The 20,474-nt window shown below is 44.4% G+C and overlaps 1 protein-coding gene across 4 annotated transcripts in view; it reads left to right on the top strand.

Annotated features, from left to right (window-relative positions):
• The window catches only part of LOC140463813 (protein HID1), a 101,785-nt gene extending 84,277 nt beyond the window's left edge, over positions 1-17,508 (top strand). For 2 of the 4 annotated variants that reach the window (XM_072558161.1, XM_072558160.1), the window contains 4 exons: positions 5,995-6,078; positions 9,650-9,741; positions 15,974-16,132; positions 17,009-17,508. In XM_072558161.1, the coding sequence (XP_072414262.1) occupies positions 5,995-6,078; positions 9,650-9,741; positions 15,974-16,132; positions 17,009-17,072 (399 nt within the window). In that variant the 3' untranslated portion in view covers positions 17,073-17,508. Of the gene's footprint in view, positions 1-5,994; positions 6,079-9,649; positions 9,742-15,973; positions 16,133-17,008 lie in introns of those variants that run through there. The other 2 variants (XM_072558163.1, XM_072558162.1) reach the window with 1 other exon arrangement.
• Positions 17,509-20,474: the final 2,966 nt, after the last annotated feature.

Raw genomic sequence — 20,474 nt, 5'->3', positions numbered from 1 at the left:
TAGACTACCCTTCTAATCCTTCACTGGTTCACCTAGTTTATCCAGCTTTCCCTGGAATATATCTGTGCTATTTGCCTCATCTACTCCCATGCCACACTCTAAAACATTCTCTGAATGACGATATTTCTCTTGGATTTATGAATAAATATTTTCTATTTGAGCCCTCCCACTCCCATCCATCCTGACTGCATCATGACCCTATTATTGTATTGAAGACAGGAATTATAGGTGTCTGTGGATAATGTGATAAAGTGATTTAACAAACGTGAATAGAATGTTTTACTAGAGTAATCTGATGTTCTAGGTGTGTTGAGTACAATCAATATTGAATTGTATTGCAGCAAGAGTTCGGTCCTCGGGACTAATGCACTACTGAATAGGGAGTGTTGAACTGAGAGAAACGGCGTGCCAAGGTTAAAAAGCAACATAAATCTCATTCGAATTGAGAAGAAAAATGTAGCAGCTTTCCAAAAACAATTGTATAAACAGCTCCAGATTACAACAGCATTAGGTGGAGAATAGGACTCAGTCAGCCACTGAGGGAAATGGGTTGGCAGAAGTGGAGAATAAACTACTTATATCTGAGTGCTGGTTTTAAAATGAAAAGCATCAACTGCCCCTCCATTCAGCGTAGTCATCCCCTAAAGCCTGCGTTTCCATTTAGTTCGATAAACCAGAGGTGATTTTGTGCGTGCCTCATTAATTTGATCAAGTTTATTTTGAGGAGGTAACAGCGATGATTGATGAGGGAAAGGCAATTGATGTTGTCTACATGGAATTCAGTAAAGCCTTTGAGAAGGTCCCTCATGGCAGACTGGTACAAAAGGTGACGTCACATGGTATTGGGGTGAGCTGGCAAAATGGATCCAGAACTGGCTTAGTCATAGAAGACAGAGAGTAGGGTGGAAGGATGCTTTTTGAAATGGAGGGTTGTGACTAGTGGTGTTACACAGGGATCAGTACTGGGACTTCTGTGTTCATGGTCTACATAAGTGGTTTGGAGGAAAACATAGCTAGTCTAATTAGTAAGTTTGAGGCTGTTATAAAGATTGGTGGTGTTGCAGATAATGAGAAGGATTGTCAGAGCATACAGTATAGATCAGTTGGAGTCATGGGCAGGAAAATGGCAGATGGACTTTAATCCAGACAAATGTAAGATGATGCATTTTGGAAGATCATAGACTGAATGGCAGAACCCTTAGGAGTATTGATGTGCAGAGGGATCTGGGTGTGCAGGTCCACAGATCACTGCAGCTCAGGCAGGCAAGGTAGTAAAAAAGGCCTATGGTGTCCTTGCCTTCATTTAAGGGGCATCGAATATAAGGATAGACAAGTTACGCTGCAGCTTTATAAAACTTTAGTTAGGCCACACTTGGAATATTGCGTACAGTTCTGGTCACCACACTACCAGAAGGACGTGGATGCTTTGGAGATGGTACAGGAAAGGTTTATCAGGATGTCGCCTGGTATGGGGGATTTTAGCTATGAAGGTTTTCTTTCAGTGGAATGAAGGAGGTTGAGGGGCGATCTAATAGAAGTTTATAAGATTGTGAATGGCATGAATAGAGTGGAAAATATGAGGCTTTTTCTAGGGTGGACTGGTCAATTAGAAGGGAACACAGGTTCAAGGTGCGAGGGGGAAAGTCTAAAAGAGATGTGCGAGGCAAAGCATGGAGAGTGTCTGGAACGTTGTGCTGGAGGTGGTAGTGGAAGCAAACACAATAGTAGCATTCAAGAAACACCTGGAAGAATATACGAATAGGAAGAAATTAGAGGGTTACGGATCCTGTAAGTTAGCAGTTTTAGTATGGAATGGCAAAATGTGTCAGCACAGGCTTGGAGGGCTGAAGGGCTGTCGTGTTCTGTGTTCTTTGTTCTTTGTGATGTACTTTGCAAGAAGCAAGTCAATAGGAAGCTTAGAGGGACCGAGGAATCTAGGGGTACTTGTCCACAAATTCCTGAAGGTGGCAGAACAGTTTAATAGGGTATTTAAGATGGCACAAGGGATGCCTATATTATCAGTCAAGGTATAGGTTATAAAAGCAGGGAGTTTATGTTGGAGCTGTAGCTGGAATACTGTATCGGAAGGATGTAACTGCACTGTGGTAGGTGCAGAGGAGATTGACCAGGATGCTAAACTAAAACAAAGTACTGTCGATGTTGGATACCTGAAACAGAAATTGCTGGAGAGACTCAGCGGATCTGGAAGCATCTGTGGAGAGAAAACAGACTTAACACTCTGAAGAAGGGTCTTTGGATTCAAAACATTAACTCTAGTTTCTCTCTTCACAGATGTTGCCAGACCTGCTGAGCTTCTCCAGCAATTTCTGCTTTTGTTTCACCCGACTGTTGCCTGAGGTGGAGTATCTCAGCGATGAAGAGAGGCTGGATAAGCTCAGGTTGTTTCCTTTGGGACAGAGAGGTTGAGGGGGTTCTGATGGAGGGGTATAAAATGAGGAGGGGTTTGGACAAGATCAATAGAAGGGAACTGTTCCCCTTGGTTGAAAGATCAGTGACACCGAGACATCATTTTTAAAGTGAAAAAGCAGGAGATTCAGAGGGGATTTGAGGAAAAGCTTTTTCACCCCAGAGAGTGGTGGAGGTCTAGTACTTAGATGAGCACTTGAAGTGTCATAACATGTGAGGCCGTAGATCTAGTGTGGGAAAGTGGGACTGGTGTTTGCGGTACAGACTCAATGGGCCAAAGGGCCTCATCTTGTACCATAGGATTCTGTGCTAGATTATGACTAATCTGTATCTCAACTTGTTGCCTGTCACAAACCTCATACTCTGATCCAACACAAATCTCCAGTTCCAATTGATTCCCAACATGCCAAGCCTTTTGTGGGGTGGGGGGGTGGGGAGGAGAAGAGTTCCAGATTTCTAATGTTCACGTCGTAATGACATCCTTCCTGACATCACCTTTATTAAATTGCTTATTAAATGTCTGACAGCCAATTCATAAAGGAGGAGTCCAGCAATCCATTTTTACTCAGTTTAGTATTTAGTCAGAAAGCGAAACATTGTAAATATATAACTCTGTGACAGAAGTCCTTTGGAACACTGTGCAGTGCCCTTCCTGAGAGCTGGAGCCCTGAACTGAAGTCCCACATCAGGACTTGGCTGGCAAGTTTTAACATGGCCAATCAGGCTGACTATCCATTTGTAAATCATTCCAACAGAACAGTGGCAGGTGGTAAAAGCAGGAGAGATTCCTAGTCAACCATGTGATGGAAGAAAAGTTGGAGCCTTGACCATCACAATCTAACCTACAGGATGAATGTACAAGTGTATGTTGTCATAGCAACTCAATGCCTTATGATGCAGGTTGGTGCCAACAACATGGGGATTGCACTGTAATCCATTTGGGGTGGATTCAGGACCTATCTTTTTTTCCCAGCAGAGAGCTCAATGTGAATAAATGACGCTTTACATGTTAATTTACTTATCCTGGCAGTTTCAAGTCCCACCTGCTCCAGTGATATGTAATAACATCTCTGAACAAGTTGATTAGAAATATCTAAACTGCTTCCTTGTTCTGGACTTGCCAGGAAAATAGCTTTTCTGGGCCGTCAAATCCTTTCATAATATTGAACTCGTGAATCGGATCGCATCTCCATTTTAAAAAAATTCGAGCAAGTGCAGACCCAATTTCAGCAATCTGTCCACTGAGCAAGTTAACAGTTTGTAAACATCACGTGAACTCTATTTCCAAATGTTGTAGCACAGGGCTTTTTGTTTCTTGCATGGGATGTGGGCATTACGAACAATAACTACATTTGACGCCCGATCCAAATTTTTCAAACACTGAGCAGTTTGCGAGGGCTATTTAAGAAGACAATCAAGAGTCGATCACAAACAATAGATCTGGAGTCATATGAAGGCCAGACGAGGTAAGGACAGTAGATTTCCTTCCCTGAAGGGTACTAGTAAACCACATGGGTTTTTACAGCAGTTAGTAAAGATCACCATTAGGCAAGCATTTTAATTCCAGATCTTATTGAATTCAAATTTCCCAATCCTACCAGGCAAGGATTCAAACCCATACCTGGAGAAAGTTAACCCCTGGGTTCTAGATGACTAATGCAGTGATATCACCATCACTTCCCCACCTCCTCAGTGTCCTCTGACTGGGTGTGCAGTACACAGGGTATGGTTTAAATGTAGTTCCAATAAATTTTCGTTATTAATTATATCAGAAAACCTGTGGAATTTTGTTAATAAACCTGCCACTTGTCACAGTTTGTACAAGAGTGAGATCTTTATGACGTACTCCAGAGGAGTTTGTAGCAGGTTTTACAATGAGAAAGCTGTTTAATTGTGTAACAGGCTGGCAGCAATAAAGGATCTTGAACCCTCTGTGTACTCCCTGGTACAAACATGTGGAGTCAGATTCTCAGTCCCAGCATGGAGCCACTCTGACCAGGAATGTAGGCTGGGAATTCCAGCCCAACAACAAGGCTTTTGGACTGGAAATGTGATTGTGCCAACTGATTCTTGAGAGATCCAGTACATCCAAATTAGACACATGTTTAGAAGCCTGACTCAGTGCTACTGAATAACATTGGACTATTGGTGGGGACAGGTCAGTCACTGTATATCACTGGGGTACAGTACTGGTGGGGACAGGTCTGTCGCTGTATAACACTGGGGTACAGTACTGGTGGGGACAGGTCCGTCACGAGAACACTGGGCTACAGTACTGGTGGGGACAGGTCTGTCTGTATAACACTGGGCTACAGTACTGGTGGGGGACAGGTCTGTCACTGTATAACACTGTGGTACAGTACTGGTGGGGACAGGTCTGTCCCTGTATAACACTGGGGTACAGTACTGGTGGGGACAGGTCTGTCCCTGTATAACACTGGGGTACAGTACTGGTGGGGACAGGTCTGTCCCTGTATAACACTGGGGTACAGTACTGGTGGGGACAGGTCTGTCATTTTAGAACACTGGGCTATGGTACTGGTGGGGACAGGTCTGTCATGTTAGAACACTGGGCTATGGTACTGGTGGGGTTTACTCACTAAGTCCACCCATAAGCTGTTCATCCCATTCCTTGGTGATGTTTGTACATCACTTGAACAGCTGTGTCATACATCTAGTTTGGTCAGATTCCACCCCCCTCCCCCAACAGCCTCCAACCCACACACTGCCTCAGGGAAGATTAATAGCTCCCAGAGCTGCCAACTTGTTTAAGGTTGGGCCTGTGCTTTTCACAGACCACATTGTGAACAAACAGCCATAAACATAAATTCTTAACAGATCGTCCTTATTGTATTTTATACACACAATGATCCCTGTGTCAGGACCCAATGATCATCATCCTCTGTTGTTGTATGTGGTGGTGGATTAATAGTTGTGAGAAAGGAACAGCCTGCATTCCAAAGCTGCTTTAATGACCATTGGGCACCAATTAAATACACCTGAAATATTGTTGGTATGATCGTGTGAGAAAAATTGTGACCATTTTAAATACAGCAAGCTTCCAAAACCCACAGTGGGGTTAATGGCAAAGTAGACACTAATTGAATGATGGTGATTGATGGATGCACATTAGCCAAAACACCAGGTGAACTCCCCTGCTGTCAACTTACATCAGAGTGTTTTATATCCATCTGTGAGGGCAGCCAGGGGCCTGGTTTAACATCCCATTTGAAAAAAAAGTGCAGCCTAGACTAGGTCCCAGTCCAGGTCTGTGCTCACTTCAAGGTATCTTTTACAGTCAGTACACAGGCCCACACCAGGCCTCAACCTTACAGCTCATTTGGTATAGCCAGCTCATCGTGAGCACATTCTCATGATTGTATAAGAGAGTTGTGTCAGATTTCATTGTTGCTGGATCTCTTATTCCTTGGTTGACTTACTAACTGAAACATTCTGGATCATGAACCAGTATGAAAAGTGAACCCTTTAATTGTTGACATGTCCGTCACCTGTTCTGCTCTGTTTTGCCTGCTGTGTAACGTGCTCAGTACTTTTACTTCTGTTTAGGAGGCGATGCCACGAAATCCAGAAAGGAGGAGGAAACCGTCCAGTCTCTCATCAGCAAGTCACTGGGTCCCGAGCCCTGATTGGGTGAGTAGCCAATGGACTCGGAACCCTGATTAGCCAATGAACATGGAGTCCTGACTGGGCGAGTGGCCAGTGCGCTCTCTGCTCTTACTGAACTGCTTATGGACTATTTCATTGTGAGGGAGTGTCTTGGAGAAGTTGCTGTCTTGTACTCTCCCAAATTCCCCATGACCACACTTTCAATGAGTCACTGTCCAGCCGTCAGGTCATGACCCCCTAACTGACCCACTCCTCTCAGAAACCCTGGTGGTGGCCAACTGAGGCATCTCTGATTGTTTTCCCTGATGTAAACTTACACTTCAACACGTGGTCGTGATTCAACCTGTGACCTCTTTGCTCCATCTGGCTCAGTACAGTAGAATTCTGTTCAGTGAATGTTTACAATGAGGGATTTCCCCATTCTACACACAACCCAGGCCGAGAGGATATCACTGATGGAATTTCCGAGTACTGTCATTGATGGAGCTGAATTAGAGCAAAAGATGGAGGGGAGCGAGGGGATGCAGGACAAAGTTTGTCCTCTGCAGTGAGAGAGAGTGTTTACACAGTGAGGAAGTGAATCTCACATCCCAGAAATGTTCCAGGTGATCGTTAAAACTGTTCCCGAATCTATCCAGTGAGCCCAAACCCTATGTGAGTGTTGAACATGACTGTGATCCTGCCAAGTACACTCATTGCCTGAGCTCATCTGTGAAGCCTGGGCACTAGAGGCAGCTGTCAAGACAGTGGATTTCTCTGAGCCTGTTAGCATCAGGGCCTGTTGGAGATTTGGATCCAGAAGGCAGGGGTCAAGTTGCTGTGTGGCTGGCTTTAATGTGTTGTTTCGGTTTAGGGTCTGCATGATCGCAGTTTCTATAACATTCTCTTTAACATATATCCTGTGGGCTGGTAGTCAGTGAGTGATACTTACCTAACACAGTGCTGTTTGTTAATAATTTACTTGCTTTATGAGTCACTGGGCTTGATTGCTCTTTTTGTTGGAACGACATGATTCCAGCAGGAAAATCTGCACCATCGTTTGGTAAATCGGAGTTTCCAGAGAAGGTAAATACCATTTGACTTGAGAGACTAATTTTGTATACCACCCCGTCACAACCTCGCCAGCTCCTCATTATCCCTCTATCACCTCCCCATATCCCTTACCCTCATACAAACAATTCCACATATTCCTCTCCCTCACCCACCTTCCTCCTCATATCTCTTGCCCTCATCTATCCATCTTACCTTCCATTACCCACCTCACCATATCCCTCATTGGTCACCTCACAATCTATTGCCCACCCCTCCATATCCCTCGCCCTCTCTTGCCTACCCCTCCATATCCCTCCATATCCCTCATCCTCTATTGCCTATCCCTCCATATCCCTCATCCTCTATTGCCCGCCCTCCACATCCCTCGCCCTCTATTGCCCGCCCTCCACATCCCTCGCCCTCTATTGCCCGCCCCTCCATATCCCTCGCCCTCTATTGCCCGCCCCTCCATATCCCTCGCCCTCTATTGCCCGCCCCTCCGTATCCCTCGCCCTCTATTGCCCGCCCCTCCGTATCCCTCGCTCTCTATTGCCCGCCCCTCCGTATCCCTCGCTCTCTATTGCCCGCCCCTCCGTATCCCTCGCCCTCTATTGCCCGCCCCTCCGTATCCCTCGCCCTCTATTGCCCGCCCCTCCGTATCCCTCGCTCTCTATTGCCCGCCCCTCCATATCCCTCGCCCTCCATTGCCCGCCCCTCCGTATCCTCGCTCTCCATTGCCCGCCCCTCCGTATCCTTCACTTACTCACTTCAACCTCTATTATCTACCTCACCATATCCATTGTGCCCACCTACCTGCCTCACCACTCTTCCATGTCTCCACTTTCCCACCATATTCCTCACATCCTTCCCACCATATCCTCTCGCCACACGTCACAAACCGTCATTGTTGAGAAATCTATTTAATTGCCCATTGACAACTCCTGCCTGCCACTGCCCTTGCCTGATCATATGGTCTCCAGCGCTGGTGAGGGAAATGCACTTGGATTCCATGGGAAAATGACTGCATCTGAAATAAAAACAAAGTGCTGAAAAGACTCCCAGACCTTGTAGTGTGTGGTGAGAAGAACCGAGTTAATGTTTCAGACTAATGAGCTGTTGGAGACGGTACCAGGGGGTTGTGTGGCCTACCCCACTGTTTCACTTACTCACTCACTGCTTAGTCACTTTACTGATTCTACAGAGCGACAGTTTTCCTGCAGTGTTGGAAACACAGTAACGATCTTGGCTGGAGATGATTCGTTTGATATTCAGCGGTGGGGTGACACAGTGGGTTTGGCGGGACTTCACTCCTGAGGTCTTGTTTGAGCCCAGCACATTGCACATCCCACACTATCAGTGAGATCAAATCTCCGACACAAAACAGCCCCAACTCTCTCACTGTCTCAGTGTGAGGCAGTGTACCAGAGTGAGGACTGATTTTCCAACTTTATTCCTAATAGAAATCTCCCAACAAGTCACAAATGAAATTATAGCAATGTTACACAAATGCAAACTCATTCACTTTTAGTTTCCCCCTCCCATTCACACTCTCACTCTCCTACTCTCTCTCAAACTTGCCTTCACTCTCTTGCAATCGCTTGCTCTTTCATTCTCTTACCCTCTCTTGCACTCACTCTTGCTCGCACTCTCACTGTCCTATTTTCTCACTCATACTGATGCTCTTCTGAGCTTGCTTGCTCGCTCACTCACTCACTGTTTGACACACTCACTTGCTCTGACGCTTGCTCTCATTTTTGTAGTCATTCTCAATCGCACTGGCACTCGTTTTCTGTCTCCCTCTCCGTCTTCCCCTCTCCCTCTGCGTGTGTCTATCTCGCGCTCTCTATCTCTCGCGCTCTCTCTCTATCTCTCGCTCTCTCTCTCTATCTCTCACTATCTCTCTCTATCTCTCGCTCTCTCTCTCTATCTCTCGCTCTCTCCCCTCCAGGTAAAAGAACTTTCTGGGTTGATCTCAAGCATCTGCCACAAATCAATGTACTAAAGCAGCCTCAATGCTGAACAGCACTCCGACCTTTTGGATTGTACTGTTGTGTGTCGGTTGGGAAAACATTAATGTGCTGAGGCTGTGTAAATGAAAGTATGATGACAGCTTCTGTTGTTCATCTTTTATTTACTGAAGCAAATGCAATACATCACACTTTGCACACCTGGGCTCCCAGATATCCTCAATGGCCCAGACGGGCCTAGTTTTGAGTCTGAGGCAGGGCACTGGGGAAGATTTGGAAGAGTTTCAGGGTAAATGAGCCTGATGTATGATTGAATCGTCAGTGGCCTTTCCAGCCCCAGCTGAATGAATGCTGTGTAGTCCAGGTTGGGTTGAAGTGAGGGTCTGTGTGTGTGCCCTGTGAAATGCTGAGTCACTAGCTGTTAATTTCTAACCGTTCCAAGTCTGCTTTGACCTTGTTGCTGATGTTTTTGTCAAACAGTCCCATGTCTGGGGTTTTAACCTGTCAGAGTTTGCTGTGTTCTTTAATTGTCTGTGCATGTCTGCCCTTGCATGGTACTAACCCAGCGCTCACTGTGTGTGACGTTTGACCTGCAGGTGATATCATGGAAATCAAAACTGCCCCTCCAAACAATCATGCGCCTGTTACAGGTTCTGGTCCCACAAGTGGAGAAGATCTGCATTGACAAGTAAGCATGTGAACTAACAACTAACAATCTCCTGGGCATTGTTTCAGGAGGCAGTCACACCCTTAGATTAACTATTTCCAATTTGTTTAGTGGCCGGGGACAGAAGGGTGTGACTATGAGGCAGGTAGAGGGATCCAGGAGATAATCCTGCAGGCCAGGCATTGCTGAGCTTCTACTCCTCAACCATACAAATAGAAAATCCCTGTTTGACAGGAGTTATCAGTATGAATGTCCCTTAGCCTCAGGCCAGACTAAAACAGTTTGAATTCATTAGCCTTGTTAAAATCTCTTCGAATCTCTCGGCATCCATTTGCTTTCATGTTAACATGGTAGTAACCCTCATTCTGAGATTCTTTCCCCAGTTTGCCGATCTTCTTGGTAAAATGACAGAAAGCTAGCAGCTTCCCTGCACGCTCTATTAAAACCACAAGGGAGCCAGATTACCTGGAGGTGCGGCTAATGTCCGAGTCAGCACCAGGTATGAGCGTGAAAACTGCCTGCTTCCAGCTTTGGCTCTTGGTTAATGTGGAGGGTGCTCATTCCAGCTCCACCAATGATCTGGTTTGCTCTGGCTGGGCTCAGGGTCCCCAGTTATTTTTGGGGGAGTTGAGATGGATAGTCTCTCTGCTGATCCCACCCTCACCAGCACACCTTTTCTCATAGACATGCTCTACCCTTGTCCAAGGAGGTACCTAGACTGCATTCCCATTGGAAGGGGATGTACCCGGTTGAAGTGTCAATAGTTTTGCAACAAGAGGAGACGAATCAACTTGAGGTAGCTTGAGGAAATCTGACTCCGAGTTGATGCCTGAACTTTGAAGACTGCAGCGCATCAGAGAAAGGGAGAATCTCCTGGGCACTGTTTCAGGAGGCAGTCACACCCTTAGATTAACTATTTCCAATTTGTTTAGTGGTCGGGGACAGAAGGGTGTGACTATGAGGCAGGTAGAGGGATCCAGGAGGTAATCCTGAAGGAGCCTCAACCCTTAAGCTTTTCTGCTACCAGGTTTGAGATGCTTGCTCCCTGTGTAGGTGAAAGTGGGGGCTGTAGGGAGGATGAGTAAACTGACCATAGCACTGTGGGGCAGGGAGCCATTCAAGAGAGGGGAGAAAAGAGAAATGCAGTTGTATTCAGGGATAGTACAGTCAGAGGAATAGACACTGTTCTGTGTGGCCAGGATCGAGAGTCCTGGGTTTGCTCCCTGGTGCCCAGGCTCAGGATATCTGATCCGGGCTGCAGAGGAACCTGGAGTGGGAGGGAAAGATCCAGTTACAATGGCCCACGTAGGTACCAGTGATATGGGGAGAAAGAGGAAAGAGGCATTGCTGAGGTAATATGAGCAGCTAGGGACTAAATTAAAAAGCAGCATCTCAAAGATGATAATCTCTGGAGTGCTACCTGAGCTATAATTGGCACAAGGTCAACAAGATTAAAGAGGTAAACGCCTGGTTCAAAGATTGGTATGGGAGAAATGGATTCAAATTCTTGGGATATTGGCACCGGTATTGGGAAAGGACGGAGCTGTTCTGATGGGATGGGCTCCACCTGAATCATTAAGACACCAGAGTCCTGGCCAATCACATAACCAGAGCTGGAGAGAGGACTTTAAGCTGCATCGTGGGGATGGATTCAATTACATGGAAAACTGTAAAATCAAAGGTAAAAGAGAAGGTAAGATTGCTGAATAGGGATGGGGTGGATTGTTGGTAGAAAATAAAAGGAAGAGCCAGAATGTGTGAATGTCATATTGTCCCAAAGAGCTAGAAAAGTGTAGGGAAACTTGATAAAAGAACAAATTTAAAGGCTTTGTATCTTAATGCATGAAGCATTCAGAATGAGGTAGACGGACTAATGGTGCAAATTGGGGTAAATGGATACGATCTCGTCGTCATCACGCTTACAAGGAGATCAAAACTGGAAACTTAACCTTCAGGGCTATTTGACCTTTCAGAGAGACAGGAGGGTTGGGAATAGTGGTGGGCTGGCACTGTTGATAAATAAAATGAGGATAGTTTTGAGCGCTGATCTGGGCTTGGATGTTGACTCCATTTGGGTTAAGGTAGAAAACAGCAAGGGAAAGAAGACTTTGGGAGGAGTAGTGCACAAACCCCCAAACGGGAGCCAGTCTGTGGGAAAGGTGATAAATCTACAAGTAATCGGAGTATGTGAAAAGAACAGAACAATAATTATGGTGGCTTTATCTTCATTTTGATTGGGTTAGTCAAACTGGAAGGGTAGTTACAACATCTAATTCAGAGGGCCAGCTTTTGAGCAAAATGTCATGGAGTCAATCAGGGAACAGGCTATTCTGCTTCTGGTAATGGGTTTTGAGGCAAATTCAATAAATGATCTCCAGGTAGGAAATAGTTACCATTACATAATAAAATTTGCTTTTCAATTTGAGTAAGAAACTTGGGTCGGGACAAACTGTTCAACTTAAAAAAGAATTCCAATAAATTGAAGATAGAGTTAGCTAAAATAGCCTTGGCAGATAGATGAGCAGGAATGACAGTGGCAAACAATTAAGAAGGTAATCCATGGCTTTAAGTAAAAATGCATCCCAATAATGAGGGAAGATTCTAAGAGAGGGATAAACTAATCATGGGAAATTAAGGAGAATAATAAATTTAAAAGAAAAAGCATATGAAAAGACCAAAGTCAGTGAGTCCTGAACACTAGGGTAAATTCAGAATCCATCGAAGGAAGTTGCAAAAGATGATCAGGAGAGGGAAAATAATCTGAGAGGTCAAATTAGCCAGAAAAATAAAAATATTAGCAAGAAATATTTAAACAGCTAAAAAAGGAACAATGTGTTGTGGAGAAAATAAAGAGAACCACCAGGAGATGCAGAGAGTTCTTCAAGAAATAGGTCTTTTATTTGCAAACAAAAAACCATGACACTGAGAAAGCTGATTCTCAAATGCCCCCGAACCTCAGGGTCCATGGATTTTTATATCTTTTTTTTTCATGTTTCTGTTAGCTTATCAGCATGTCCACCTGTCATGATAGGTATTTAGCTGTAACATCTGTTACAATAGTCTCCTGTCTCAAGTTGACTCTACTAACTATTAATTAGATACTTTAATGTCATGTCCCAAATATTTACAGTCCTAATCCTGTCATAATAACACTTAACAGAAAAACTTGTTTTATTACTTGTGTTATCTCATCTTGCCATAGTGACCTTTCAGCCTTAACCTTACTCTGCTAATTGGTGTAAGAATGTTCCACTATGGTTATCCCATCCTGCCCCTGCCTTCCACAGAACACAGATTGCTAGTGGTCTTCATGCTTTAACCCTTCCCATGCTTTCATGCTCTTTATTTTCCATAAGAGGTCAAAGTGATCATAAGTGTCTTAGAAAATGAATCTGGGGAGACAGTTTTGGGGAATAAGGAAATAGCAGAGGAATTAATCAGATATTTTGCATCAGTCTTTACTTTGAGCATCTCATTAATACTGAAGAATACGGGGAAGGAATTAAATACCATCAACATCCACCAACAAAGCAGAACTAGGAAAACTAAAGACAGAGAAGCCCCCTGGCTGTGATGACCAGCACTCGAGAATCCTAAATGTGATCACTGCAAAAAATAGTGGGGACATTATTGTTTTTAATTTTCCAAAAGGCTTGGGATTCTGGAGAAGTAGCAGAGGATTAGAAAATGTGACACCCCGGTTCAAAAAGGGAGGGAGGCCAGTTAGATTAACATCTATCATTGGAAACAATTATTAAGGAAGGAATAGCAGAATATTTGGGAAATCACGATGTCATCTAGCAGAATCCGCATGGCTTCATGAAAGAAAATTGTTTCTGACTAATTTATGAGAGATTTTTGAGGAAGTCTCAACCAGAGTGATAGAGAGAAACCGGTAGGTTTGTTGTATTTGAACTTACAGAAAGCATTCAGTAAGGTGCCTAACAAAGGGGTAAGTCACAAGATGCGAGCCCATGGTGTTGGAGGTAGTGTATCGGCGTGGTTAGGGAATTAGGAGAAAGTGAGGACTGCAGATGCTGGAGATCATAGTCATGAAACACACAGCAGGTCAGGCAGCATCCGAGGAGCAGGAGAATCTATGTTTCAGGCAAAAGCTCTTCATCAGGAATGAGGAATCAGGATCGAGAATTGGCAAACGAGAAAGAAACAGCAAGTTTTCGTTAAGGGGGTTTTGTTTCAGATTGGTGACCTGTAACCAGTGGGATTCCACAGGAACCATAACTGTTTGATATTTTTAATGACTTGGAGGAAGGAAGTGAACGTACTTTAGCCGGTTTTGCAGATGACACAAAAAGATGGACACACAAGTTGGCAAATGGAGTATAACGTGGGAAAAAAGCAAAATTGTTCATTTCGGAAGTGAGAACAAAAGAACAAAATATTCTTTAAATGGAATGAAACTGCAGAAAGCTGCACTGCAAAGGGACTTGGAGGTACTTGTGTGTGAAACATAAGAAAGCTAGCATGCAGGGACAGGAAGACTAATGGAATAGAGTATAAGATTAGGAAAGTCTTACTGCAACTGTACAATGTTTGGTGAGACCACATCTGGAATTATGTGAGCAGATTTGGTCCCCTTATTTAAAGAAAGATATTATTTCATTGGAGGCAGTTCAGAGAATGGTCACTCAGATGATGCCCACAATGGAGGAACTTTCTTACCGGCAAACGCCAAACAGGTTGGAACTCTACTCCCTGGAGTTTAGAAGAATGAGAGGTGATCTCATTGAAACTTATATGATTCTTAACGGGCTTGACAGGGTAAATGCTGAGAGGATGTTTCCCCTCATGGTAGAATCTAGGACCAGAATAAGAGGGTGCTAATTTAATATTGAGATAGAGTCAAGGAGATGTACAGCACAGCACCAGACCATCGGTCCAACTTGTCCATGCTGACAAGATATCCTCAATTAATCTGGTTGTATTTGCCAGCATTTGGCCCATATCCCTCCAAACCCTTCCTATTCATATACTCATCCAGATGCCTCTTAAATGTTGCAATTGTGCCAGCTTCCACCACTTCCTCTGGCAGCTCATTCCATACACACACCACCCTCTGCATGAAAAGGTTGCCCCTTAGGTCCCTTTTAAATCTTTCCCCTCTCACCTTAAACCTATGCCCTCTAGCTTTGGACTCCCCTATCCTGGGTAAAAGACCGTGTCTGTCTACATCCCTCATAACTTTGTAAACCTTTATGAGGTCACCCCTCAACCTCCGACGCTCCAGGGAAAACAATCCCAGCCTATTCAACCCCTCCCTGTCGCTCAAACCCTCCAACCCTGGCAACATCCTTATAAATCTTTTCTGAACCCTTCATGAAATGATATTTTCATGAAGGGTCTGTTTCAGTGCTGTGCATCTCTATAACTCTAAATAATTTGTGAAGGCATAGATTCTGAAAGGGGTGGCAGTAAGGAAAAGGTGGCCAATCACCTTTCCTCCTTTCAAAGGATATTTTAAGTGTTTAAACACTTTTTAGTCCAATGAAATATTGCATAGGATATTTTTGTTTTAAGTTGAGTATGAGTTTTTTGTATTTTTTTCTGAGGTAATTCAGGTTTGCATATTTAGTTTCACATGGATTGTACAGTGGGGTAAAGTTTTTTACTGAGATTCTCGTTGTTTGGTAGTGTCACTCAGTAACCTTTCTCCCAGTGCCCAGTACAGTACTGTGATTGTAGATAGACTGGCATTAATCCGGCTCCTTCACTCAGTGCTCTGTGTCATTGACTGTACCTGCACTGCTATTAATTCCTTCATGTGATTAAAGGTGAGTGACTTTAAGGGGGATGCTGTGCACCATTCCTCTGGAAACAGGGGAGGGGTCTGTCCAGCTCCATGTTCCTAATCACGAAAGTTAAAGCTGTGATTATCGAGTGTAGGCAGTTTTGGGATCAGCTGCAGTATTCCTTCAGGATAACTAGTCTGTCTGAGATTAGCAAAACAGGAAGAAGCCATTTAGCCCTTTGAACCATTCCCTCCATTTAGTTCGTCCAAGGCTGAGCTGAATCTCAGCTCCCTTTGCCTGCCTCTGATTCATAATCCTTGACATTATGCTTAATAAAACGGTCAATCCAGTTTAGATATTTTATCATTGATGGACCACCCTCGGAGCTGTCTTCTGGGCATAAGGAGGTAGGGAGGAATGGCTGACATTGCAGGGTAAACTAACACTGCTATTAAAATCTGCAAACAGTCGTTAAGCTGTGACCTGTGCCTGTTTGAATGCAGAGGTTTGACCGATGAGTCGGAGATCCTGAAGTTTCTGCAGCATGGCACCCTGGTGGGATTGCTCCCTGTGCCCCATCCCATCCTCATCCGCAAATACCAAGCCAACGCTGGTACTGCCATGTGGTTCCGCACGTACATGTGGGGCGTCATTTACCTGAGGTGAGCAGTTCCTTACCAATGTGTTGTCTTTTCAAGGAGCAGTTTGTGTGGATCTCTCAGACAGAGGTCACCAATGTGACTGCACTTCAGCCTCTTGCTGTCCTCCCTGCAGCCACATGCAGGTTTGGTGGAACACTTTAACAACTTGGATTTCCTCGTTTCCCCTCAAATCCATGTGTATTATTCATCTCAGCCCAGTCCCTGCGAGAATGGGTTACACACTCTCCCCACATTCTGGGTGAAGTGGTCCCTTTTGAATTCCTGATTGGATTTCTTGGTCCCTATCTGAGATTGAGCACCTCCTCTCCAGAGGAGGGAAGATTCTCTTTGTCCACGTGGGTCAAAATCTTCCAAGAGTTTAGGTCACCCTTCCCTTATGAAAGAGAGGGGAGAGCCAGCTTTGTCAGCCCTTCCCAGAAACGTGTTCCCAGAGTTATTACTGTGTTACATCTCTGTACCCTCACTATCACTTTGGAGCAGAATTGCACCCCGGTTTGATGCAGGTTTAGCGTAAGGCTTTACTTTTCAATTCTATCCCATTGGATATAAAGCCTCCTGTTTGTTTTTTTTAAAATGACTTTGCTAAACTGTGGCACCACTAATTCTCTGGTGTCTCTACCTGACCTGGCGGACTTGCACATTCTAGATAACAAGTGGCTGCCTTATTCTTCCTCCCAAAATATACCGCCCTTATCTTGAACTGTTCTCGTCTTCATTTGTCAGTGATTAGCATGTTAGCCTGGTCTGTTTGTGAACCCTGATGAGACTTTCAGCTCGGCCTGTGAATATGACAGCAGCCTCCCAGTTTTCCAGTCGCCGTCTGTTCTCTCACATCAGTGGGTTATACTCACCCGGACTTTTCTGTTTGTTTCATAGGAACGTTGACCCACCCATCTGGTATGACACCGATGTGAAGCTGTTTGAAATTCAGCGAGTTTGAGGCGGGAAGCTGGAAAACTCTGGCCAAATTACTTTCACTTTAATTCTCTCTCTGACAGCTGGTATCTGCACCCCTTTACCTAAACTGACGTAACATGTCTTTCACATGGTTTGTGTATCCCCTGATAGGACTATGGGCAGACCCATTCCTCACTGAGCCAGATCCTCACCAACTCCCCCCTGTCACTGTCTACATAGTCAGGTCTAACCTGACCAGGTTGTCCTGTTCCCACACTGCTCTGTCTGCAGGGCTTCAGTCTGGGGCAGTTCCTTCACTGAATGATAAGGTAACTGTTCACTCCACTGGCTCCAGTAATAAAGCAGCAGCTACACGGACTCGCTCGGGGAGCAGCTGCGACTATTGCACAGGTTTCCCTGAGCGATGGTGACTCACCCTACCCCTTCCCTCCGGTGTCTCTCTCCCCCGAACTCTTCCCCCCCCCCCCCCCCCACCCCCCCCCCACCCTCCCGGTTCCTCTCCCCTGACCCCCCCCCACCCTCCTGATGTCTCTCTCCCCTGACCCCCCGTCCAGTGTGGGAGTGTCCCCTGTACAGGGGGGTGTCTGTGAAGGAGTGGGTCAGTGTGTGAGTGTCAATAGGAAAGCAATCTCCGCTGGTTGTCTTGTTCAGATTGTTACATAAGTCAGCGTTGCTCCCAGTCTATCCTCCTCTTTTCTTCTCTGCACCATCTACATTCCTCAGACACTACACTCCACTCACTGGTGGCTGTGACATTTGAAATGTTTTATGTAAGTCACATGTTGAACTGGTTGAGTTTGCCACAGCTCCATTCCTGTCACAGTTACATTACTGTTGTTCATATATTGAATGTCTCCATTTATAACACTGGTTGATGTAGATGTTAAATATTGAGTGTTTACTACTGAAATTCGGTAAACAGTTTGTACTACAGGCTGTTACTGGGTTGCCTCAGTTTAATGGTAGTATAGGAATATCACATTGCATCATGTGCACTTTGCGTCCACACTGTATCTCCTATGAGCCTTACTGCTGCTCCCAGCCCTGCTTACACCCAGCAGTTTATCTGTTTGTCTGTCACCTCTGACCCCTGTTTCTCCTCTCACACACCACTGACTCCACACTATATCTTCCAGCTATTAAAACTGTCAAGCAGGGAGGAGATCTTTTAGTCTGTCTGATAGATAATGCATTCAGTTGTACATTACTGCATGTTCTAGTCTCTCCAAAGGTTGGTTCATTACATTCACCAACGTTATGTTGTAAACAAACACAAGATGTTGAGTATTTTAGCAGCTTGAGTGGACATTAATCATAAGGGAAGCCAATCAGTCTCTTTGAAAGAGCAAACCAGTCATTCTCACTCTGCAAGTTTCTTCTTTTCAATGCCTTTTAGAAATCATTTTAAAAATGTTGTCATTAACCCTTCAGACAGCACCTCCATCATCATAGTATGGTTCATCTCCACTTGAGTTTTTATTGTGTAAATGATCTTAACAATTAGTTCAAATATTTAAGATCCTTTTGTTGCTAAGATCCTAGTGATGGTTCTGCTTTTTGTTGTTGTATTCTGTTAGTCTGTGTACAAACCACAACCACTAACTGTAATGTTTTAAAAAACAGAGAACTTTATTAATTATTAAAGACCCAGAAAAGGTTGCGTTCTGACCTTGAATGTACCCTGTATTGAATGTTTCCTTTCCCATATCATTTGCGAACTCTTCCACGGGTGTTTAGGCTTATCAGAAGTTGATAATCTTAAGTGCATTGACCTGGGAATTTGCTCTCTACAGCTCAGGGTGCAAACATTGCCTGGTGAGTCTGTGTCATACATATTCAGAAAGTCCGATGTTTCATCCTCACTGTTAATTGGGGCAGGATGTGGTTACTGGCTGCTGGGTCAAGAGCCATTATTTGGGCAGTTTAATCCCAGCAAAAGCCAACCCTGTCATATTGTAGAGGAAGCTTCACTCTCTATCTAACTCCGTGCTGTTCCTGTACCAGGAGCATTTCATAGGGATGGTGAAGAGGGAGCTTTACTCTGTATCTATCCCAGTGCTGTTCCTGTCCCTGGGAGTGTTTGATGGGGACAGTGTAGAGAGGATTTACCCTGTATCTAACCCTGTGCTGTCCCTGTCCTGGGAATGTTTGATGGGGACCATGTAGAGGGAGCTTTACTCTGTATCTAGCTCTGTGCTGTCCCTGTCCTGGGAGTGTTTGTTGGGGACAGTGTAGAGGAAGCTTTACTCTGTATGTAACTCCATGTTCTAAGTGTCCTGGGAGTATTTCATACTGTGACTGGGTGCCTGGGATGGTTAACACTAGCATCCTTCATATAACGAGCAGGAATGTTGAATGTTTTGAAAATGTTTTGACTTGGGGTCAGTTCGTGCTCTGTTCCTTGCATTGTTCAGGAGTGTTTGAACATACTGTCCTGCATTGAGTGGGTTGTTCCCTGATGGACTCCCTGATATTAACACACTTGTAATAGCACTTTAGAAAGTACTTGGTTGTTGTAATAGAAGGAAACTTAATGGGGAAAGTGTCTCTGCAGGTAACTTTTTTTCAAATGTACTTACCTGTAGAGTTACTTTTCCCTTTTAAGGACCCAGTATCTACCAATCTGTGTAGTTTTAATTGTCAAGTTACACAATTATTATTTATATTGTCTCCGAAGTGATGGTATTTGTATTCTTTATGTGTATTGTTTTCACCCTGTTCTCATTATTTAAAAAGAAAAATAAATTCTTCAAAGAGCGTAGCTGAGCAAGGCTGCAGGTTTGTTCCTTGGGATGGGTTGTATTCAATAAAGTTTGGTTAGTAAGACAGCCACTTGCACTGCTCTCTTGAGCTGACCAGCTTCCAGAACTAGAATGTGCTTTTGCAGTGTTGCCTCTGGCCTAAAGAGGGCAGTGTGCTGCTCTTGGTTCTCATCTGGTGACTTCCTCTTGAAAGAAGTGAAAGTGTGAACACCCTGAAGTCACATGACCGAATGTTTCACTGAGGGACACTGTGGGGTACTGCACATGAAAGGCAGCTTCTTACATCAATGGAGGTCTGTAATCCTACTCAAATGGTATACCTGACATATGCTTCCTTCTTTTTCTTAAGAAATTGAGGGTTTGGTTAAGAAAAAGAAGGAAGCCTATGTCAGATATAGACAGGGTAGATCGAGTGAATCCTTAGAAGAGTATAAAGGCAGTAGGAGTATACTTAAGAGGGAAATCAGGAGGGCAAAAAGGGTACATGAGATAGCTTTGGCAAATAGAATTAAGGAGAATCCAAAGAGTTTTTACAAATATAATAAGAACAAAAGGGTAACTAGGGAGAGAATAGGGCTCCTCAAAGATCAGCAAGGCAGCCTTTGTGTGGAGCCACAGAAAATGGGGGAGATACTAAATGAATATTTTGCATCAGTATTTAC

The sequence above is a fragment of the Chiloscyllium punctatum genome, chromosome 39 (assembly GCF_047496795.1).
Source record: "Chiloscyllium punctatum isolate Juve2018m chromosome 39, sChiPun1.3, whole genome shotgun sequence".
NCBI lineage: Eukaryota > Metazoa > Chordata > Chondrichthyes > Orectolobiformes > Hemiscylliidae > Chiloscyllium > Chiloscyllium punctatum.
The sequence above is the reverse complement of the archived record's forward strand: the minus strand, read 5'-3'. Positions and strand labels throughout refer to the sequence as shown.